General features: G+C 40.5%; 1 protein-coding gene across 1 annotated transcript in view; it reads left to right on the top strand.

Moving 5' to 3' along the window:
* LOC127048946 (disrupted in schizophrenia 1 protein-like) overlaps window positions 1–14,573 on the top strand; it is a 242,375-nt gene extending 227,802 nt beyond the window's left edge. The window contains exons 10-11 of the mRNA XM_050949085.1: window positions 10,655–10,843; window positions 14,510–14,573. Of these exons, the coding sequence (XP_050805042.1) occupies window positions 10,655–10,843; window positions 14,510–14,514 (194 nt within the window). The 3' untranslated portion in view covers window positions 14,515–14,573. The remainder of the gene's footprint in view (window positions 1–10,654; window positions 10,844–14,509) is intronic.
* Window positions 14,574–24,405: the final 9,832 nt, after the last annotated feature.

The following is a 24,405-nucleotide window of genomic DNA, read 5'->3' as shown; positions in this document are numbered from 1 at the left end:
GAGAGCAAACCGCGGCGAAGCGGGTCTCCTTTCCCGGTTTGCTCTCTCGTTCCCGGAGCCCAGAGCAAGCAGGTCTCCTTCCCTGCGGTTTGCTGGGTGGCTCCGGGAACGCGAGAGCAAACCGCGGCGAAGCGGGTCTCCTTTCCCGGTTTGCTCTCTCGTTCCCGGAGCCCAGAGCAAGCAGGTCTCCTTCCCTGCGGTTTGCTGGGTGGCTCCGGGAACGAGAGAGCAAACCGCGGCGAAGCGGGTCTCCTTTCCCGGTTTGCTCTCTCGTTCCCGGAGCCCCGAGCAAGCAGGTCTCCTTCCCTGCGGTTTGCTGGGTGGCTCCGGGAACGAGAGAGCAAACCGCGGCGAAGCGGGTCTCCTTTCCCGGTTTGCTCTCTCGTTCCCAGAGCCCAGAGCAAGCAGGTCTCCTTCCCTGCGGTTTGCTGGGTGGCTCCGGGAACGAGAGAGCAAACCGCGGCGAAGCGGGTCTCCTTTCCCGGTTTGCTCTCGCGTTCCCGGAACCCCCCTTGAAGCCGCCCAACAGCGCTGCAGTGTGGCCACATCTAACACCACTTGCAGCGCTGGTTGCTGTAAGTGTGGCCACTCTGCAGCGCTGGCCCTATACAGCTGTACTAATACAGCTGTAACAACCAGCGCTGCAAAACTTTAGATGTAGACATGGCCTCAGTCACAAATCTAAACTAAACTAATAAGATTACAGCAGGGTTTGCAAAAATGAAGGTTGGAGAAAGCTTTTACAAAATGGAGTGAGTGTTTTAAAATGGGGTTTGAATTACAATATGGCAAACAGTGAACAGAAGTTACAATATAGACAAGTGTAGTGAATAGTGAACAGAAGTTACATTGATAAAGTGAACAATTAAAAACAATTTCATTAATCAGTTCTACAGTATTAGTGGCATTGATGGATACCATAATGGTGATTGCCCTGAGGAAGAACACCTGTTAGCTCTTCAGTTCTTATTATTGCTTCAACAGGTGTTGATCTTTAAAAAGTTGTTTAGTGGAGGAAGAAAGGTGAATGTGTGCTTTGTGCTTAGTGTCATTGTTTTTTCCCCCAGTTGTCTTCCCAGCATTCACATTTTTCTGTTTTGCAGAAATCATTCCTTTGCTAAATGTTGAGTAACGTTGGACATAGCTATAGCAAAGCTGGTAGCTTACTTCTCTAAATGCAGTATAAATGATGAACCAATAGTTGCTGCCTGGTTTGGTGCATATTAGAAGAATTCACAGTTAAAATCAATGACACATGATTCCCTATCTCTTAGATATTTTTTTCTCTTGTGAGAATCATACAATGGAGAGGTGGTGTCAAGAGGTTCTCCTGAATCAGTGAAGCATCTCATGACGCAAACACTCTTTAATTTTACAGCAGTCAATTGATCTCCAACTTAAGATGTCTGCCTGGGCTTTAAATTCTATTATGTAAAACAAATCAATATTTTGCTGGCTCAATCAAAAGGTACAATCAGAGTTAGGCCCTGACCAGGATGGGCTTTTGGCTTAAGATGGGGAAAAGCCTTCTTTCTCTGCCCCAGCTTCACTCAGAACTGTCACCTCAAGGAAGCAGTCAGCCCTTTTTACCTAGCCTGTTGGGTCTTGATTTGGCTTCTGCCTGCTCCCAGTCTGTCTGGCCACTGGAGGGCCAATTATCATTGTTTCTACTAGCATCTGATCCAAGGTGGCTTTTCTAAGCAGCTATTGGAGGTCTAAACTTGCTGCTTTCTTCTCCCAAAAGGACACCTTTCGTTGGTGTGCCCCATGGAACCTGAATCTAGTCTTAACAAAGCTCATGAGTCCTCTTCTTTGAGCCTCTGGTGATCTGGTCTCTATTGCATCTTTCATGAAGGTAGCTTTTTTATAGCCATTACATTGTCCAGGAGAATGGGAGAGTTGAGGAGTCTAGCATCAGATTCTCTGTATACGGTTTTCTATGTGGACAAAGTCTACCTTTGTTCTCACCAAGGTTTCTTACAAGCATGGTTTTCACTTTGTATATTAACCAAACAATCTTATCGACCTTCTTCCCAAAGCCTCATGGTAGTAAGGTTGAGGAGGAACCGAACATCTCTGAATGTTAGAAGACCTTTAGCGTTTTATCTCTTACATGCTAAACCTTTCAGTTCTTCAACTCGCTTGTTCATTGCAGTTATCAACAGAATGAAGGGCAGTCTTGTCTCCACTCTGAGGATATTGCCTTGGATATCCAGTTACGTTTGCCCGTGCTACCAGTTGGTTAACATGAAGCCACCAGATGGAGTGTTGGATCATTTGACTAAGTCCTAAGCAATCACTGCAGCCTTTCTGGCTAATGTTCCCATTTTAGACATCTGCAAAGTGGGAACCTGGTCAGCATGTCATGCATTTGCCTTTGACTATGCTATCTCTCAACAGTTTAGAGACGATACTAAATTTGGATGAGTAGTCCTCCGGTCCCTGTTCAAATAGACTGTGAACCCACCTCTAGTTGAGACTGCTTGTGAGTAACTTACAGTGGAATGGACATACGCAATAAGTCGTAGTAGTATAAATATTTACTAAGCTTTCCATAACTGTTGTTCTTTGAGATGTGCTGCACATGTCTATGTTATGATCTGTCCTCCTTCCACTCTTACTGGGGGCTGGCTCCTCCCTTTATGCCTGCACACAATATATGAGAAAGCAGAGGGTGCTTGTGCAGCCCTGAGAGGTACCACTATGGGGAAAAAACTCTTCAACAATGGTGCACTGGGGTGCACACACACCTATAGTGGAATAGACATGTGCAACACATTTAAAAGAACATTAGTTATGGAAAGGTTAGTAACCATTTCTTATTTTACCTCTGTGTTTGGTACTGGTATGTGGCCGCTGCTGGAATATTGTGTCCAGTTTTGGTATCCACAATTCATGAAGGATGTTGACATGTTGGAAAGGGTTCAGGGAAGAACCATGAGAATGATTAAAGGATTAGAAAACCTGCTTTACAGTGATAAACTCAAGGAGCTTAATCTACTTAGTTTAACAAGAGAAGGCTAAGAGGTGACTTGATCACAGTCTATAAGTATCTACATGGGGAACAAATATTTCATAATGGACTCTTAAATCTAGCAGGGAAAGGTATAACACAATCCAGTGGCTGGAAGTTGAAGCTAGACAAACATCTGGAAATAAGACATACATTTTTTTAAAGTGATAGTAAATAACCATTGAAACAACTTACCAAGGGATGGGATGGATTCTACATCACTGATCATTTTAAAACCAAGATTGGGTGTTTTTCTAAAAATATGCTTCAAGAGTTTTTGGGGAAATTCTGTGGCCTGTGTTATGTAGAAGGTCAGAACAGATTATCATAGTGGTCCCTTCTGGCCTTGGAATCTATGAAGCATCCAGAAACAGATAAAGCACTGTTGGTAAACGAGATAGAACACCACCATGTGAGGAGTCACATTCGCTGCTACCAATAAGGGGTATGGGATGGGCTTTGAAACTCTGTGTTGTCAGATCGTTCTTCAGATGGAGAAGGATTGTGTTAAGGAAGCATTGTCTTAAATTGAGAGGACATGGGATAGATGCCATGGGACTCAATAAGACTGAGTCCTTGTAACTGACAATTGGCCCAGAAAATCCCCATGATTTTTTTCCTACCCATCCAAATAGCTTGTGTTAGGGCTTGCAGGGCCTCTGAGAGGATTCAGGGGGCCTGGGGTCTTCGGCGGCGGGTCCCGGGGCAGAAATACCCACCACTGCTGAATTGCTGTCGAAAACTCACCCCGGGACCTGCTGCTGAAGTGCCGGAAGGACCCCCCGCCATGGATCTTCGGGGCACTTTGGCGGTGGGTCCTGGAGCGGAAGGACCCCCCTGCCACCGAATTGCTGACGACGACCTGGAGTGGAAGAAGCTCTGGGGGCCTGGGCCCCGTGAGAGTTTTCTGGGGCCCCCGGAGACAGTGAAGGATCCAGCTCCAGGGGCCCCGAAAAACTCTCATGGGGGCCCCTGCGGGGCCTGGGGCAAATTGCTCCTCTTGCTCCCCCCTCGCCCCGGGCGGCCCTGAGGGCTTGTCTGTATTGGAAAATATTCCTAATTAAATCTATATATGGATGCTCTTTTTCCAGGACAAGGCACTCTTATTCAAGAATATCAGCGACCTATATGGATGTAATCTGGAGTAAAGTATCAGAGGGTAGCCGTGTTAGTCTGGATCTGTAAAAGCAGCAAAGAATCCTGTGGCACCTTATAGACTAACAGACGTTTTGGAGCATGAGCTTTCGTGGGTGAATACCCACTTCCTCAGATGCATGTAATGGAAATATCCAGGGGCAGGTATATATATGTGTGCTAGCAAGCAAGCTAGAGATAACGAGGTCAGTTCAATCAGGGAGGATGAGGCCCTGTTCTAGCAGTTGAGGTGTGAACTCTCTTGAGTTTCTCCTCTCTTGGTTTTCACACCTCAACTGCTAGAACAGGGCCTCATCCTCCCTGATTGAACTGACCTCGTTATCTCTAGCTTGCTTGCTAGCACACATATATATACCTGCCCCTGGATATTTCCATTACATGCATCTGAGGAAGTGGGTATTCACCCACGAAAGCTCATGCTCCAAAACGTCTGTTAGTCTATAAGGTGCCACAGGATTCTTTGCTGCGTAATCTGGAGTAGTTAATCCCCTTTAAATTCACATCCTACTTTATTCCTGATTAATTCTCACATGTTGTTAAGCCCTTAAGTATATCAGTAAATAGCTGTGACCATTTTACTCCCAGACTGGTCTCTTGCGAATTCACTGACAAGGAACAGTTATTGCTAGAATAGTAGTATAGAAATGTGAAACTTCACCGGCGTGGATCTCTGTCTCTCTGTTTATCCTCTGCACATGCATACTCATATATAAAAATAAAATGGCTGTGCTGGATTGTGACAAATGACATCTGTTCTGGTGTACTTAGAAATTACAGGCAATGGTAAAGTGTTACATTAGGCTGGCACATTTTGTGAAATATGCAATAGTTACCAACTTTCTATTTGCAAAAAAACTGAACACCCCCGCTCCGCCCCTCCTCTGAGGCCATGCTCCCTGCTCACTCCAGGGTGGGGCCAGAAATGAGGAGTTCATAGAATATCAGGGTTGGAAGGGACCTCAGGAGGTCATCTAGTCCAACCCCCTGCTCAAAGCAGGATCAATCCCTAGAGAGATTTTTTCCCTCAAGTCCCCTCCAGGATTGAACTCACAACCCTGGATTTAGCAGGCCAATGCTCAAACCACTGAGCTATTCCTCGGGAGGGGGCTCCAGGCTGGGGTATATAGCCAAGTGGCTTGGGGTGCTGGAAGAGTTACAGGCTCTATGCTGAGGGTGCAGGTTCCTGGGTGGGGCCAGAAATGAGGGGAGGAGTTCTCTGGACTAGGAAAGGGGGTTGGGGTGCGGGGGGTGGTGGTTAAGGGCTCTAGCTGGGGATGTGGACTCTGGGGTGGGGCTGGGTATGAAGAGTTTGGGATGTAGGAGGGTGCTCTGGCATGGGATCAAGGGATTCAGAGGGGGATCAGGGCTGGAGCTGGGGCAGAGGGTTAGAGCCTGGGAGGGGGTCCCCAGTTCAGGCTTTGGGCAGCACTTACCTCAAGCAGCTCCCAGAAGCAGCACCATGTCCCCCCTCTGGCTCCTACGGAGGCACAGCCAGGTGGCTCTGTGCCCTTTCTCATCTGCAGGTGCTGCCCCCGCAGCTCCCATTGGCCGTTTTTCCCGCCCAGTGGGAGCTGTGGGGGCTGCATGTGGAGCCCCCTGGCTGCTCCTACGCTTAGGAGATGGAGGAGGGACATGACGGCTGCTTCCTGGGAGCCACACGGTATGGAGGTTAGCAGGGAACCTGCCAGCCCCGCTGCGTTGCACGGCCAACCGGACAGTCAACGGCCCTGTCAGTGATACTGACTGTAACCTCCAAGATCCCTTTTTGACCAGATGTTCTGCTCAAAAACTGAACACCTGGTCACCCTAGTATGCACCTATGTGTTATTGCCAGGTGATCCTATCAATTTTCACAAGGTGACTGATGCTAGGTCACTGTGTGGATGGAAGGCCTTAGATGATATTGCAATAAGTATTGGTGATTCAGGAGGTGGCCCATTCCTGTCTGGTCTATACCGCACAAATTCCCTCACATGATGTTAGATGATGATGTGCCGCTGCAGGCTCTCCCTGTCAGATGAGGTCTCTAAAATTTGACGTCCTGAGTGTAATGTTTAATAAATATGAGAAGGCAGATTGGGTGGATAGAAGACTGAGTGCTTTCACCAGCATACTCGTCAAGTGAACAGAAAGCCAGCTCAGAACAAGACTGCTGAGGCTTCTGGAAACATCTACTTTGTGTGTGCAGTGTAAAGGGAATGTTGATGGGTGGGCCAGATTTGATAGGCATTGTGGCCATGCACATGAGGTCACAACACCACTGAAATTTGGTCCAGCCACTGGTCTGTCAGGCATTATGGAGGCGTGAGTTGGCCAAATTTCAGTTGCATTGTGACTCTGGGTACCAAGTGGTGGAGCATTGGTCTGGCCTGGATTCCAGGTGCTCCTAACACTATGGACCACTGCAGCAGCACTACTTCCCAAATTATGCAGGCCCCTGTGCACTTCCCTAGCTGCATTGGTTGTTCCTCCACCAGTGCTTGGGATCCTTAACAATTACGCTTTTTGTTTGGATTACTGAAGTCATTTATACTGGTTTAAAGTATGAGAATTCTTTGCAAACTTTTGAGGGAAGATCCTGCAAGAGCCCTCAGACTTCCACCAAGTAGCCCTAATTTTGTCTGCTTGCCACATGAAGCTTTATATCATATCATAAGTGCCTCATGTTGCAGTATTGATCTCTCACTGCACAAAATAAAACCCAGTACCCCATTGTGGATTTAAATGATCACAAACCAAGTTCTCAGTTTCCCCCTCACTACTACATTGCTTCTCAAGACATCTTAAAAGTAGCACAGTAAGATTCCATGAATCTGCCAATATTTTCATGAAATTTATTAAGCTGTAAATTTCACCCATCTAGTATAATATAATGTGGGTGTGTATAATTATACATACACTCTAGTGAAATGCAGTCATTGCTGGTGAGGAACTTGGTAGTCATTCAGCTCTCATTAACACTCCACAATAGTTAGGACAAAAAGAAGAATATCAAATTTAATGGATATTGCTGGGGAATTTTGCCTAGGTAACTTACTTATCTAAACTGGAATTTGGCCCAGGCACTGGAAGTAAATATCAGAAATGCCATGGGATCTTTAATGACCACACGTGGGGTTATTAAATCTTGGTTTTAGGTCTTAACTGAAAGATTGATTTATTATTTTGATAGACTACCACTTTATGCATAACCAGCACTACTTTCTTCAGCATTCTAGGTTTTCCTTACAAATTCTGATAAGGGTTTATTGATTACTGAGTGAGTGTGTAAGATTGTGGGCCTTGAACCAGGGCGAGTCCCTAGACCGTGCTCAGACTCTGGCCGCCAATAGTTTACCAAAACTAGTGGAGAAGGAGGCTAGCTAAGCTCTAGCTCACAAAGGCTCTCCCCATAAAGCTGATTGAGGAAGATGTCCAGCCCCGCTGATTGGCTGGGATGCACTATTTAAAGCAGAGGTACGGGAAGTTGTTTGAGCAACTTGGTGAATCCCTGGCTACTACGAATCCTGCCTGTTTGCCTGACTCCTGCCCCCCAGTCTGTTCCTGTCTCCTTTATTCCAGACCCCTGTCTGTTCATGTTTTCTGCTTTCCTGTCACGCGCTAGGTCCCTGCTCCTATGCTTTCCCCTGATGCTGTCTCTGGCTCTGACCCTTGGCTTGGCTCCTGACTCTGATCCTGGCTCCAGTTTCAGGCACCTGATTCTAACCATTAGGCATGACCGCCTATTCCCCGGACCTTCAGTGAGATCCAAAAGAATCATAGACTATTAGGGTTGGAAGGGACCTCAGGAGGTCATCTAGTCCAACCCCCTGCTCCAAGCAGGACCAATCCCCAGATTTTTACCCCAGTTCCCTTAATGGGGCCCCCTCAGGGATTGAACTCACAACCCTGGGTTTAGTAGGCCAGTGCTCAAACCCCTGAGCTATCCCTCCCCCCGAATGCTGTCTACAGTATGGTTGTAGAAATTTAACCCCATGTATGCAGGAAAGTGATAAATTATAGTGCTCGGTTTAGGTGAAATAATTACTTTGTCATCAAAATGAGGCATTTTGTCAAATTTATAATATTAACAAAATGAAATATTTTGACAGGTGTCTAAAGGATATTTCTATAGTAACCAAAGTGACTTGTGGTTTCTAAAAAGCAGAAGAGCATTTTTTTATAATGTTGGCAGGTAGAGATATAAATATAATTTTATAATCAACCTTTTTGTGGCATTTAGACAATACCTATTTTAGTTACTGTGATTGCGGTCAGGAGTTCACTGATGGCACTTTCAGAGTACACAGATCTGTATATGCTTTTCTGATTTTTCATCACAGACTCACAGGCATATTTCTGCTGTCAGGAAAAGCTACATCAGGGAGATTTGCCTTATGGGCATATACTTGATGCCTTTTCGTCATAGCCTGAATTTTGATATTAACTTCCCCTCTGGGAATTCATAATCATTCAGCATGTATAAAAGTTTCATGTATAGCATCATACCTTTTCCCTAGCTTTTTTCAGAAGTAGAAAGAAGGCTCCAGATTTAATTAAGAATATTTTCTTTCATGTTTTATTAAGGATCCTGTGCACTAAGGCTTGTAATGAGTTCTATTTTCTTTGGAGATACCATTATGGTGTTGTCAGCCTCGCTGCCTTAGAGACATCTGAATATTTACCATTCATCCATTATTATATGTCAACTTTTTCCTCATTCTCTTCCCCCCCCCCCAACCTGTGTGGAAGCAAATCACAAATTAGGTTTATAAAACATTTTATAGTGGCTCGGGGTAGGTAGGGAGGGGGAGGATGACAGTTATACACCCTACTGTTAGGGGTTATTTATAATTATTTGTAAAAATTCACTGTATGTTGAAATTTTGGCATATAGGATCTAACCTAGGCAGTAGAAATGGAGATTTTGTTATAAGTAAAGATAAGATTGGATTGTCTGAAGCTGAAATTTTGCTGATTGGTGCTTTGGGATATTTCTTAAAGGAAAAAAAAACTGTTTACCTTAGAAAATTATCCATTGTGTATAGGCAGCAGTTTATTGTACTTTTCAACCAAAAATTTCGTAAAGCATTTTGGTATGTGGACAATAGATGGAGCTATTATGGTCAGGGATACCTATAATCTATGCCTTCTCTTTTGAGTTTTGAGGTGGTAGATGGCTAATGTATGCACAAGTGGATGTGCTTCACATTAATTTCTAGAAGCAGCATTTCATCAGTAAACCTTGAATGCCTTTGCTGGTTACATCAGAGCCCCTAAAGGTTATTTTATAGATCTGTCTGTATAGGTACTTATATGGCTCCTGCCACCTGAGGGCTAGTCTACATTTAAATATTTTACTAGTATAACTATTTTGGTTAGGGGATGCAATTTTTTTACTGAAATAGTTATACTAGTGAAATCCTTATTGTGAACGCAGTTACAGTTGTATAAAAATTACTTATACTGGTATAGTTATTCACCTTCCCATACGGGAATAGCTATAGTGGTAGAAAGCTCCTTTATACTGCTATAACTGCATCCACACTAGGGGGATTGTGCAATTTTAACTATACTGACATAGTTAAAATGGTAGCACTTTCTAGTGTCATTAATGTAATTTATCTTTGTGAATAGCACTTCCCTAGCTATCTTGATTTTTTTTTATAAAACGAAGCACAGAGAGTTTAAGGACTAATATCACAAGCAAGCCAGCGGTAGAGCTGGGAATTTAACTCAGGACTCGTGACTCCTAGTTCTGATTCTCTAACAGGAATCACACACTGCTCAGGAACTGTAGGTAAAATGAGATGGGAGTATCAGGAACCCTGCATGGTTCCTAAACTACATGTTTCAGGGAGAAAAAGAAGTGGAGATTCCTGATTTTTAAGCACTTATCCATGCAAGCTCAGCATTTTCTTAATATATTATTTTTAATAGATGCATACCATTTACAAACACAGTATGTCCTATATATAAAAACCTTAAGGAAATAATGGTATATGGTATTTATCGTTGTTCAAGAAAGATTTTTTCTGGAGCCTAACAGATTGATGGCACCCATTTAAATGTACTATATCATCTGGCAATTATGAATTGAGGTACACTATAAAGCCTGATGATGATCTGATGGACTACAGGGTAATGACCCATGAATTACAAGTGTAAAATTTTCTTCAACTTAAATATCAGACATGGCTTTTCCCCACAAATGTAAAAAATAATTAAAAATTAAAAAGGAAGGAATGTTTTCTGTGTAAAAGAATCTAGGTAAACCATAATTTTGCACATCTTGTTCCAATAGCTTATTAAGAATGTTTCCTGTAATGGGATTCAGTGGAGCAGAAAAATTAAACAGAATGCAAAACTCTCCTGTCTTTTATTACTGTTGTTTTAGCTGCTGCTTGGGTGTTCAGTTGCTTAATTTCCCGTGTTTTCTGTGCAATCTACTGATGTTGCAAATGTTTGTTTCCTTCTCTCTTATTCTCCCTCCAAATGAATCTGCAGGAAGTAATTTCTGTACTGCTAAGGATCTTGCAGAAGAAATAAGATCATTAACATCTGAGAGAGAAGGGCTGGAGGGACTTCTCAATGAGCTGTTGGTGCTGAATGCCAGAAATGTCCGAAAATTAGAGAGAATTAAAGAAGATTACAACAGATTGAAACAAGAACTGGTGCAGGGGGAGTCTGCCTTTGGTAAGTAGTTCACCAGCTGTTGGGTGATTGAAGCTTTGCTTTTCTATATTGTGGGCAGACCAGTATTCTGCTTAATTGGATGAACATCCCTGTGATGTGTGTGACATGCAGAACATACCATTTTTAGGAGGGAAATTTTGGCAGGACCTTGATAAATAGTAGGTTGTACATGCTGTCAGGCTTTGTCTTGTCATTCATGAGTGACATTTTTTCTAGCTTTGTGGATATTAATTTTGTAGGGTGCTTTTGATGTCTCTCTTAGCCTTGATGCTCAAAAAGTCTCTTGTGCTGAAACCTAATTAATAATAATGCCTTGTGCATGTACATCATGTGCATAATCAAATATCTTGTACATAAATGTTCTTGTACTTTTTCATCTATGGAAAATGTAGGTTGTCCACAACAATAGGAACCTCTGCCTTTAACATAATTGGATATTTATTCAGGATGTTTGTCGGGAAAATGTGTAACCCATAGATGGCTCATGGTTTTGAAAGCAAGAAGTCTTTATTTAAATAAGTGGTTTAGCGAAAACAGCTAGCAAGTCAACATAAGCAGCCTTTGTGGCTTACTGTTTCAAGTGGAATCAGGAAATTTGATCTGTGATTAAGTGAATGCAACTGACAAGGTAGAACTGCTTCTAATTTCTGTAGATCCTGTCTTCTGCCTTCCCCTCCTGAAGCCACCCAGTAAGTTACCAGATAAAGTGGCTATGTTGCTTAAGTAAAAGATGGAGTAGTGTTTAATTGACTACAAATACACACATACTATAGTGACCTCTGCCTGCTAAACATAATCTTAGAAATTCTTTCTGGAGAAAGAATTAGAGATAGTTCCAGAGTTTAAAACTCTTTTCCTACCTCAAAATCTTCCGAGCAGTATGTTGGTAGAAGAGACAAAAGCATTGCTCTTTTGGAAGGTTACTGAGTTGTGTTTCCTAGGTGACCAGACAGGCAAAGCTATCTTAAAAACAAAAAGAAGGATTTTGTCGGCCACTAAGGAGATTTAAAGCAACAGTACTCTTGAAAACACATGCAGGAAGGGGAAGGAAGACGTGTCCTCTACGCTACTAGACAAGTATTTATCCTGCTAGAAACTAGAAAAGATCCAGAAAAGTAGAGCAAAAATTGTAATGGTCTTCCTCCAACATTAATGTTCTTCAGCATAAGCAAAGTGATCCAAAAGCAGATGATGAAGCATGCTTTCTAATTATTTGGGTTTGCCAGTGGATTGAAGAGTTTTTTTGGTTCCCCAGGTTGTGCCCTTCATATTGTTACTTGCTCTGTTAGAGAAAGGGAACTTTCCATAACACACAATTTTCCAAATGAGTTCTTCTTTACTGAGCTTTCAGACTGTGTGAGCTTGTTGAAGCAACAGAACTGGCAGCGCTTCCAAGACTGTCCTTTTTTGAAACACCGAATGTATGCAATGAAGCATCATACTCTGCTGAAATTGACTGCAAATTATGACAATAATAAATTGCAAAGCACTGAGATGTCAGAGATTTATTATGCAGATTATAATATGATTTGTTGTGATTCCACAAGAATAAGTGAAGAAAGTTAATTCTGTATGAAATAAAACTTTATTAAACCAAACCAACTTGCTGAAAGCTGTATAAACCATTAAAATTATTTGATCTTCATATAATCTACACCATTTTACTTTTTGGAAGATAGACACTCCTTTAGATTTGAGAGGATCTAGCATGTGAATTTTGGTTGGAAACAAACCTGTAAAAAGTGGTAAATATCTTGTATTTAAAAAAAAAACATGAAGTTTCATGAACCAGTTGTCTTTTCACACAGTGCTTTTATGCTTGGAAAATAGAACATGGAATAGTCTAAACTGCAGATGGCACATTATCATTGAGAAGGCTTTCTCTGTGATTGCTGCTGTTTATTGAATGTTGCACCCTGTTTTCTGTGGCAGACTGATTGGTGATGAGGACAGGTTTTATTTTCTTCAAGGTTATTGCATTTAACCTTTAGCAACTGGGAATTGAAATTAGTCGAGTAACTTTGACTTTGGGATGTTTTGGTGCTTATCACAAAATATAGTCTGTGAGCATGCATATTTAGAAAAATGGAGGGAGAAAGAATAGTAGAATAAAGATGAAGATACTGACTGTATAAGGAATATTGATGATAGTAGGGGTTGGTAAATACCCCAGTATGCACACATCTTATTTTTTTGATAAACAGGAATATTTAAGGATAATAATAAGGATAGATGAGAGCTCCTGAATGATGGGCAGGGAAGTTTAGCGGAACATAGTCTGTCATGATTTTAACTACTTATTTTTATGTAAAATATGTCATTTGATTAGAGAATAAGCAATATAACATTTTCATTTTTTAAAGCAAAGATTTATTCTTTTAAATGAGGCAATAGTTAATAATAATAATAATAATAAATAATGATAAAGATAGAAATATACCTGAACCACTTAATTCATTTTTCCCAGAATCTGTAACAAAAATATTTTGTTAATTCTAGACCATTTTCCCCCTCCTGCGTTTCAGAGTTGTATATTCAGGTATTAGGTGCCTCAGAGGGCTTGTCTTCACTGCAGTGTTAGCTTGAGATATGCTTCAAATGTTACCACAACGTGACTCCTGTCTATGCACAAAAATCTCTAGCTCAAGTTCAGTGGTGGTTTAAAGGTGAACTAGCTGGCCTGTCAGGGTGAGTGGGTTGAAGCTTGAGTTCTGCCAGCTCTTGACCTAGTAACACAGTGGGGGCTCAGCCACTCTGGGCTGCTAATCCAATCATTCTGTGTGACTGCTCTCACTTGAATTTAACTGGAGAGGTGTTAATTTGAGCTAACGCTACCATGAAAACAAGTCAGTTTCCTTGTTTATACTAGTTTAATTATTTCAATGGTGTAGTTGATAGTCTTTCACCGTAGACATCAGATGCTTAATTTTTCTAGCTAGACAGTCAGGACAGTGGCATGCCATTGGTTGCCTTCTCTTCCCACTCTTGCTTTATGCTTTCTCTTTCATACTACTTTATATCTTTAGAAAAGCCTTCTACTTCCCCTGCATCAAAAGCCCCCTTTATTCTCCTCCACACCTTTCCTTGAAACCTACTACTTTGGCAAAGCCTTCCTATGTTGATCTCTTCATTGACTGTTTATGCACATCTTCTCTCTTGAACTTATATATTTTTATTTGTGAGCCTTTCAAGAATCGAGTTTTGTTTATTGAAATAAGTCTTTTGGTAGCTTAGAAGGAGCTGTTTTTCATAAGAAATTTGAAACACTGACTAGAATGTATGTGTATTTCTTGTGTTTTTAATTGGTCACCTGTATTGTACTTTATTAATATTGTTAAATTTCTCACTGTAACTCCAATATAACAAAGCAGACGTCAAGGGAAGAGATTTAATCACACAATAATCAGGGCTGGAATTTTAAATAGGACACATCATTAGCATGTTAATGGATTTTCTCACTTTTTGCCAGCTGCCCAAGTATAAAAGATATTGCAAATGTAGTGCAAAAATTTGGCTTTGCTTACTGTGCTGTGAAGTGTCAGGGCTTCGTGTTGGAGACTTAAAAAATACAAAAGGATTTTTAATGAGAATATCAGAAGTATTTTAGATTGCTTTTTATAATAGCGATGTCAACTGATAAGTTAGATGTACTTATTTATATTTTAGGATGAGATAATATTGATTTGCACTTATTTTCATCTGAAGATCTCCACGCTCTTTACAAAAATGGGTAAGTATTATTATTCCCATTTTACAGCTAAAACCACACCAAAGAGAAGTGAAGTCATTTGCTCGAGATCATATAGTGAGCTAGTGACAGAGCAGGGAATAGAACACTGGTTTCCTGACTCCCAGCCTCTTGCTCTAACCACTGGATTTCATTAGAGTAGATAGATGAATTTGAAATGATCTGCTGACCAAATCTCTCTCTAAAACACTGCTGTCATGGTAGGGGAAATCTTATCGTATGGTAGCTAAGACAACCAAAACCCTATTCCAGAAAAGTGATATTTAATTGGAAAAAGCACAATGAAGGGCCACAAAATGAGCAGGGGTGTGGAACAGCTTCCATATGAGGAGAGACTAAAAATATTGGGACTATTCAGCCTGGAAAAGAGATGACTTGGGGAGGGAGAATATTTAGGGCTGACAACCCCCCTGAATCATCTGAGAGTCTACTGGAATTTGCATCAATCTCCCGGTGACTATTGAAAGCAATCTGGGAAATGTTAATAGGCTGCTAAAATGTCCGATTGGTGGCACTGAGGGGCTCCCTACCTGCCCTGGCTCCGCGTGGCTCCTGGAAGCAGGTGGCGTGTTCGGCTCCTAGGAGGATGAGTGGCCAGAGGGTCTCTGCCTGCTGCCTCCGGCCTGACTGCCGACTCTGCAGCTCCCAGGAACCGCAGCAAATGGGAGCTGTGGGGGCAATGTCTGCAGTAGCTGAAGAAGAGCTCTGTATAAGCTTGAAAGATTGTCTTTTTCACCAACAGAAGTTGATCTAATGAAAGCTATTCTCTCACCCACCTTGTCTCTGTCATTGAGTATGCACATGCTACATGTTTATACAGTATATTTATAAGGGATTTGTCCTTTAATGAAGAGAAAGCTATACAGGGTTCTGTTTTCTTAATACATTTCTTCCAACTATATGACTTATACTTGGGTGCTGAAAATTAAAATATACAATTATAATTTATCAAAATGTACCTCAAAATATGGTAAGAAATTTGTCCTATTGTTTTAATTCAAGTCAGTGTTCGATAAACTATATATTCAGTCATTGTACGGGATGCAGTTAATTACCCTGTAACGTAATATTCATGTGGGTACCAGAAACCATTAATGGGTACTTAAAATAATACAAGCTTTGCATAATCAAATATTTATGAACACAGGTCTTTCTGACTCTCTGACAAACCCACATATTCATATAACATGATTTGATTTTACCTAACTAATGATGAATGGTTATTCCAAAGTGTTTTCTGACTGGATTTTTTTAAAGATATATTTTTGTACTCTGTCAGTTTGGGCCAATTTAATCTGTCAGAAATTTGCCATATAATAAAGTAAAAGTACATGGTAACCCTCTTGTAGAAAACCTTTATTTATTTAAATAGGTAATATTAACAATAGCTGTTAGAGTGGAAAATAAGGAAGCCTTTTATAGCTTAATTTTTTGTATTTTTTTTAGAAATATCTAGAAATTAATTGTTATAAAACTTTACAGAATTTTTAACTGTTCCAAAAAAGAGCCATCTGAAAAGCTGTACATACCACACTGACAGAATCATCCCAGGTGTAGTTTAATTGATTTCCATGGAGCTATTATATAAGAAATGATTTGATCCAATATGTTTGCAGCATCTGCACAAAATAAGTTCTCTGAGCTGAAATAGGTTCTCCACAGAGCTTCCACAATTAATCATATATTTGAGAATGATTATTTGTTCCTAAACTGAAAAGATGAGCCCTCTGATTGCATCTTTTTAAAGAAATCATTAAAGGGAGATGACCTAGTGTGTAATAGATGGACTTCCATCAGAGGGAAGCTATTCCCAAACACATTATATGTCCACTTCCAATTTGTACAAGGTTATTACTTTTTACAGGACCCAATATATACTCTAGAGAAATTATATGAAATGCTTGTTGCTAAAACTAGAGGTTGAAGGGAGTGGGTTATTGCTTTTGTCTACAGCCATATCTTTTTAAACTGTGACCTTGTCAGATTTCACAAGGTAAGTAGAGTGAGCCCTCATTGGTAGTTGGTTATGAAATCCAAGATGATGTAGGAAATGGTGTTGGTGATTAGATTGGTGGCATTCTTCCTTCTGAGCTGGCATTCAGGTGATGCTCCAGCATGGTGCTGGGCAGCTTTCTTTCAGGCAAGATATAAAACCAAGATTCTTAATAATTGTTGTCTTTAAAAAAAACAAAAAAACAAAAATCTTATAACTGTCCTTGCAAGAATAGGGATATGTTACCCAAATTCCAGTTTGAGTGATTACACTCTGATGGTTTAAATTCCCCCTTCCATTTCTTTTGGAGAATGTGTTCTTCACTTCCTGGTCTTAATTGTTGGGTATTGATAAATATCTTCCATGCTCCAACTCATTATTAGCAGCGTCTGAGTGATTGTTGAAGAGATTCCTGTGTTTATGGCATTTCTGAAATGTTTCTGAAAATTGGAATCTTTCCGGATAATAACACTATGTAAAAGTTTTATTTTTGTGAATTTCAAATATAGAATTGATAAAAGAACAATTTAAAACTGGATGACCATTACAGAAGAGCAATAGGTCTCCTATAGTTAACACCAGCTTTTTGTTTAAAGCTTGACTCTTCTAAGTGCTCTGAAAGCTACAAGGTTACTTAAAATTTGGTGTGTTTCATGAGTGTGTGGAAGTCTTAGTTGTCCAAGTTTGAGGCGATTTGACCAAGGGGTCTCGAGATACAGTGCTCCTCCCTCAACCCCCTAAAAGGCTTTTCTTAAAATTTAGAGATTCTGGCAACCTTTTTTTGCTCACAGATAGAGAGCAAACTGGGGCTTAGATCATCACACCACAGTGTTCAACACTCCAGGTTACCCCAACAGCATGCATGGTGCCCACCAGCCCTTTGGAGGAAACATAATTAAAACATTATTTGAAAAAGATTTTGCTTCTCCAGTTAGGCTAGTTGGAAGCCTCATGTGCTTATTCCCTCTCCTAAGGGATTATTCTGAGCATGGGCGGGGGGGGCTAATTATCTGGAAAACTATGTCTACATCGCAGGACCTCAGTGGCTCCAAGGACATGTCATTGCCATTGAATCTGAGCACCAGCCCACAGCAGAAATCTGAACTTAAAAAAAACCACGTGTATTGCTCCAATGTGCCTGTATCAAAGGGGGGGGGGGTTATTTTGGGGAAATGTAATCTGAGTACAGCAGAATAGTCAGAAGACGACACAACTATTTTTGGAAAAGAGAAAACTACACAAGAAAATGTTTGCTAGGAGGGGATGGTGATTGGGGTAGAAGTGTAGGTAGCAATAAGGGGAGAATTGCAATTGGGGAATTGAGTGAGGGGAAGGGGCAGAACACTAGGAAGGGAAAAATAGGGGCGAGTAACAGGTAGACCGGGGGGAGAATAGTGCAGGGGTGCCGGTCCGTTGGATGGGATGGGGACGGAAGGCTGGAAATGTTGGTCGGAGGAGGCTACATGTTGCAGAAAATGATGTGGCAGTGTTGTGAACAAGGAGAGACAGTCACCAATCTTCTCTCATGTGCGTAAATCTAGTGTAACACTCCTGTAATTAAACTGTCACGGTTTTGGGACACAGACGATGCATGAGATTTCTTTCACCAGCCCTGTTAGGAACTACAGATTGGAAACAGTTCAAAGCATGACCATTATTCCCATTCCACTATAACAACATGTACAGGGGGGTGGGGGAGGGGGAGCACTGAGGAATCACATAGCAGCCATGTAGCAAGGACCACTGGACTGGGACTGTTCCTAGCTCTGCCTCTGGCCTGCCACATGACCTTAACTTTACCTCTCTGTCTGTTTCCTATCTATAAAATGGGGATAATGATGTAAAGTTCTTTGATATCTAGTGATGAAAAGCATTCCATAAAAGCTAGGTCTTTTGATTATAAACTAGATACAGTAGCATATCTGCTTTCAATCCTGGTTGAGAACTACAGGTGCCTTAACGACCGCTAACTCTAACCAACAAACATTTCTTTCTATTTAAAGACCTCAGAAACTAAATGGCAAAAATATTAATTAACTCGGAGTTCAGGATGCCTGGTGATAGCTTGTGCCCTTCCAGAATGTTGACTTCAGCAAAACCCAATCTTCTGAAACCCAGACAATACAGAGTGAAGATAATAGACTCCCTTTGACTTCGGATCAGGCTCTTCATGTGTTGGATGCTCTTAGGTGAGCCTCTACTCCAGCCTTCCTTATGGGTAGGACCATACCAAATTCACAGTCCATTTTATTGAATTTCATGGTTATGGCATTTTAAAAATCTTGAATTTCATGGTTTCATATATTTAAATCTTGAATTTCATGATGTTATGACAAAGCAGGAATACATATTTAAAAATGGCAAAATATACACATGTAAAGTCTTTAAGTCAGCATTTCTCAATCTGGGGGTCCCAACCCAAAAGATGGGATTTGCAGTATTGCCGCCCTTTCTTCTGTACTACTGCTGATGGCAGTGCTGCCTTCAGAGCTGGGCACCAAGCTGCAGCGCAGCTCTCAGGCCGTCCAGCTCTAAAGGCAGTGCAGAAGTAAGGGTGACAATACCACAAGCCCCCTAAAATAGGCTTGTGACCCCCTTTTAGGTCGAGACCCCAAGTTTGAGGAACACTGTGTGCTTTTTTATACTTTTACCCCACAGTACTATAGCATAGGGTAAAAGTACATGAAAGACCAGATGTCATGGCGGAGACCAGATTTTACTACCTGTGAACATGTTTTTCATGGCTGTGAATTTGGTAGGGGCCTACTTATGAGACTTGTTAGTTTAGGAAATCTTCACTTAAATTGAAAAAAATGTTTAATCAGTACTTTATGCTGTAGCCAAAGAGACATGGTGAAATCTGACCACAGAACAGAGGTGTTAGTCCTTTAGGTATGGTATTCACAAGGTAGTAAAAATGTAGTTACACGAGGCAGAGTTTGATCAACACTTTTGTGATAACAACCGTTTTCTTTTGAAAATTGCCAAGGATCTTTAGTTACCACAAATGCTTATGGCTACCAGATTTTACAACTTTTATTTTGTTCCCTTATACCAGTATAAATATAATTTAACTCTATTTGAATCAATGATATACATGAGCATAAAAATTGTCCTCTAATACCATGCTAGGGTATTGGTTTGGTAACCACATAGAAAGTACTGGAAACCTACTGACCTCTGTACTTACCTACATGCCTCTAGCTTTCATCCAGACTACATTACATGATCCATTGTCTACAGCCAAGCTCTAAGATACAACCACATTTGCTCCAATCCCTCAGACAGAGACAAACACCTACAAGATCTCTATCAAGCGTTCTTACAACTACAATATCCACTTGCTGAAGTGAAGAAACAGACTAAAGAGTCAGAAGAATACCCAGAAGTCACCTACTCCAGGACAGGCCCAACAAAGAAAGTTATAGAATGCCACTAGCCGTCACCTTCAGCCCCCAGCTAAAACTTCTCCAGCGCATCATCAAGGATCCTATCCTGAAGGATGATCCCTCTCTCTCACAGATCTTGGGAGATAGGCCAGTCCTCGTTTACAGACAGACCTCCAGCCTGAAGCAGATATTCACCAGCAACCACACCACACAAGAAAAACACTAATCCAGGAACCTATCTTTGCAACAAAACCCGTTGCAAACTCTGTCCACCTATCTATTCAGGGGACACCATCATAGGACCTAATCACATCAGCCACACCATCAGAGGCTCGTTCACCTGCACATCTACAATATGATATATGCCATCATATGCTAGCAATGCCCCTCTGTCATATACATTGGCCAAACCGGACAGTCTCTACGCAGAAGAGTAAATCGACACAAATCAGACATCAAGAATTATAACATTCAAAAACCAGTCGGAGAACACTTCAGTCTCCCTGGTCACTCGATTACAGACCTAAAAGTCACAATATTACAACAAAAAGCCTACAAAAACAGACTCCAACGAGAAACTGCAGAACTGGAATTAATTTGCAAACTGCATACTGTTAAATTAGGCTTGAATAAAGACTGGGAGTGGATGGGTCATTACACAAAGTAAAAACTATTTCCCCATGCTAATTTATCTCCTACTGTTACTCTCACCTTCTTGTCAACTGTTTGAAGTGGGTCATCCTGATTACCACTAAAAAAGCATATTTTCTCCTGCTGATTATAGCCCACCTTAATTGATTAGTCTGGTTACAGTGTGTATGGCAACACCCATTTTTTCATGTTCTCTGTGTATATACATCTTCCCACTGTATTTTCCACTGCATGCATTTGATGAAATGAGCTTTAGCCCATGAAAGTTTATGCTCAAATATATTTGTTAGTCTTTAAGGTGCCACAAGTACTCCTCATTCTTTTTACTTAATGATTTACCATAGCAACTTCATATTGGGGGTTTCTTTGGAAGTATTCCAAATAATATCAATATAATGATCAGGCCTGCCTCAGTTTATGACCTGACAAGGACAAGACAACAGCATAAGGTAGTCTTAACTTCTGTGATTTTAATTGAATAAGCTATAATCAATAAATCACTTTTAGATCCTCTGTGATTAAGGTACTATAAAAATCAAAGCTGAAGTTTTCAAAATTACAAAGTTTTGGATGCTGAATTCCCATTAAAATAAGTATGAATTGGTCATCCAAAACCTCCAGGCATCTTTCAGAACATCAGCTGTATGATAATATTTGCCATTAGAGCAAATATCATCATCATTTGAGCAAATCACTGTAATTTCACCAAGGCAGTATCACAATTCAGCACTTAAGTAGCTACTCAAATTTAAGTATATACTTAACTCCATCTCTGTACATGTGACAAATGTGCTTAAAGTTAAGCACGTTCTTAAGTACTTTGTTAAATTGGGCCTGATATACCTTATTTGGGAAAGAATTTGATAGTCTTATCCTAACCTAGAATTTGGAACATTTAGAATAACTAACAAAATACTGTGTGAAGTGTCTTTTGTCTTGATTTTTTTCTTCATTTCTTCCCCAAATATATAAGGAAGAACCTTTCCAAAACACTACTTAATCCTTTCTCAGAGTTAAAAATTTGGATTTGTACCCAGTGTTGTGATAGGAATTAAGGAATGTTGAGGAGCACCAGCGTCAAAACAGAAAAACACTAGCAGATTTTCTAGAAAAATGTCCTCTTCATTTCCTTTTCTTTTTTTCCTTTTTGCCTTGAGATGTTGACCTTTGAGAGTGTCTCTTGCAGTCGTGCAACATTAAATACAAAGTTATTTCTAATGCTGATTTAAATGGACATGTAGGTCCATTTTCAAAGTTAAGGTTGTCTTGTCTAATTTTTTTAGCTTGTAAATCTTTAACTAGTGTATTTAGGTTTTGATAAGAATGTCTTTTGTAGAATTAAAAATTATATCTCGAACGTGTTAGGCAGAAAATCATTTTGGTTTCTACTTTCAAACTGTGGAGACAAATGAAATGAAATTCTAAGAAGCAAATTCACTGATGAAGTTAATCACAATGTATATTGCATGTTAGGTGTAATTTGGTTATAAAGATGAAATTCACCTTGGCTCAGGGGGCCAGAACAAGGCCCACCCACCATTTAAGTCCCACAGAAGGCTTAAAAATGGGATTTAAATGTTGTGTATAGTTTGTGTTGGCTGCCTGCACAGAGGTGATTTCATCCAGTATGAAAGTAAATGGTAAAGTGTAGAGTAATTGCTACTGCCTTTCAGAGTGTGCAGAAAAGGTGTAATTTAACAGATTGGTTCGTTTATCAGGAAAAGCAGTTAGAAGGATGATGTTTCCCTTTTTTTTCTTTTCTTTTTTAAAAAGGAGACTTCCCTTATTTTAACTTACATCTTCCTATTAATTGTATTTCCTGCTAGCTCCTTTCTGTCCCTCACTTCATTATTTTTGTTTTGCACACCCATTGAATGCCAATTTATGGCAAGTTATTGCTGCTTTGCAATTTATAGGCCAAGTCCATCTCTGTGTTACTCCGTTTTTAGTTTGATATAAATTCACTGAAATCAGTGGATGTGATGTTATGAGTATAACATAATATCTCACTGAAAAGTGACAGGGCCAGGAAGAGTTAATTAACTCACCTCACTGACTGACCTGACCCATGGATGAACCTTAAGAACTGGTTAGCAAGATATGTAAATGAACAGAGCTTTGAAATGCAAGTCTGCAGTGTTAGAGGTAGAAGGGTAGATGTTTGCTCAGGTCTTGTGATGTAAGCAAACAAGTCTTGTCTATTGCTATAGTTTTAATTCAAAGATCAAAAAAGGAATATTAGTATTTAAAATGATACTTGAGTGAAATAGTATTATTGTCTATGTGTCTCGTTGAAGGTTGTGGTAACCTGTATCTGAACTGTTTAATGGATAAATTACTCTGTGCTAATTGCCAGGATGTTTGGGAGAAGGAGTTAAGCCTATTGTTTTCTCAGGCCGAAAGGCTGCTGGAAATGTATAAGAAGCCTGGGACATGATCCTTCTTCATCTCAGATCTGCTTTGGGTTTCAAGAGTGGGAAACCTTAAGCCACAAGGATTGAGATCCCCAGTCATTGACTGGAGCCACCCTGAATATGGACATTGGACTATAACCTATGGACTATTTCTAAAAGTACTTTTGGCTACTACAAGCTCACCTCTGCTATGTATCTGAACCTCAAGAATTGAATTCAAGTCTGTATGTGTATTAATCTTTTAACCAACACTTTTTCTCTTTTCTTTTCTAATAAATTTTAGCTTAGTTAATAAGAATTGGCTGTAGCGTGTATTGTGGGTAAGATCTAAGTGATAATTGAACCTGGGTATGTGGCTGATCCTTTGGGACTGGAAGAACCTTTTCTTTTATATGATGAAATAAGATTTTTAGGAATCATCATCATATCTGATAAGTGGACGGAGGCCTGAGGCTGGGTACTTTAAGGGAACTGCATGGTTTGTACTTCTAAGTGACCAGTGAGGTACTATAGAAGCTGTTTTGTGCTGGCTTGGTAAATCTAAGTATTGGAATAACCACCAGCGTTTGGGGTTTGTCGTCCCCATTTTGTTTGCAGTTTACCCTGATTGAGTGACCTCAGCTGGCTCCCACGGGCAGCACCGTCACAGTGGAGTTATACAGTAGAACCTCAGCATTACGAACAGCAGAGTTATGAACTGATTGGTTGACCACACATGTCATTTGGAACCAGAAGTACACAATTAGGTAGCAGCAGAGACCCAAATAAATAAATATATAAATACAGAACAGTACAGTATTAAATGTAAACTACTAAAAGATAAAGGGAAAGTTCAAAAAAAGATTTGACAGGGTAAAGAAACTTTCTTTTCTTGTTTCATTTAAATTAAGATAGTTAAAAGCAGCATTTTTTTCTGCATAGTTAAGTTTCAAAGCTCAATTAATGTTCAGTAGTAAACTTTTGAAAGAACAACCATAACATTTTGTTCAGTTACAAACATTTCAGAGTTATGAACAACCTCCATTCCCGAGGTATTTGGAACTTTGACAGTCTCCTATACTAACATAAAATTGGAGTAACAAAGTGGTGAATTTGGCCCTCGTATAAAATATGCAAAACTTCAGACCATTTAGATCAATGAGGAATTTGATTCTAATTCTGCAGTGACTTCTTCTGAAGACATATTAGGCCAAACTTAACCGTGGTGTAACTCATTTGTGAAGATCAAGCTGCAGACTCACTCTTGGCTTCATCGTCCATGAGTAATATGCCTATCCCAAACTCATGCTGATAAAACCTTCATACCAACATGCCATCAAATATGTGCTGAATACACCACGTTTGTTCTGTTGGGAAGCTGGGAGGCT

The sequence above is a fragment of the Gopherus flavomarginatus genome, chromosome 4 (assembly GCF_025201925.1).
Source record: "Gopherus flavomarginatus isolate rGopFla2 chromosome 4, rGopFla2.mat.asm, whole genome shotgun sequence".
In the NCBI taxonomy this organism is placed as follows: Eukaryota; Metazoa; Chordata; order Testudines; family Testudinidae; genus Gopherus; species Gopherus flavomarginatus.
The sequence above is the reverse complement of the archived record's forward strand: the minus strand, read 5'-3'. Positions and strand labels throughout refer to the sequence as shown.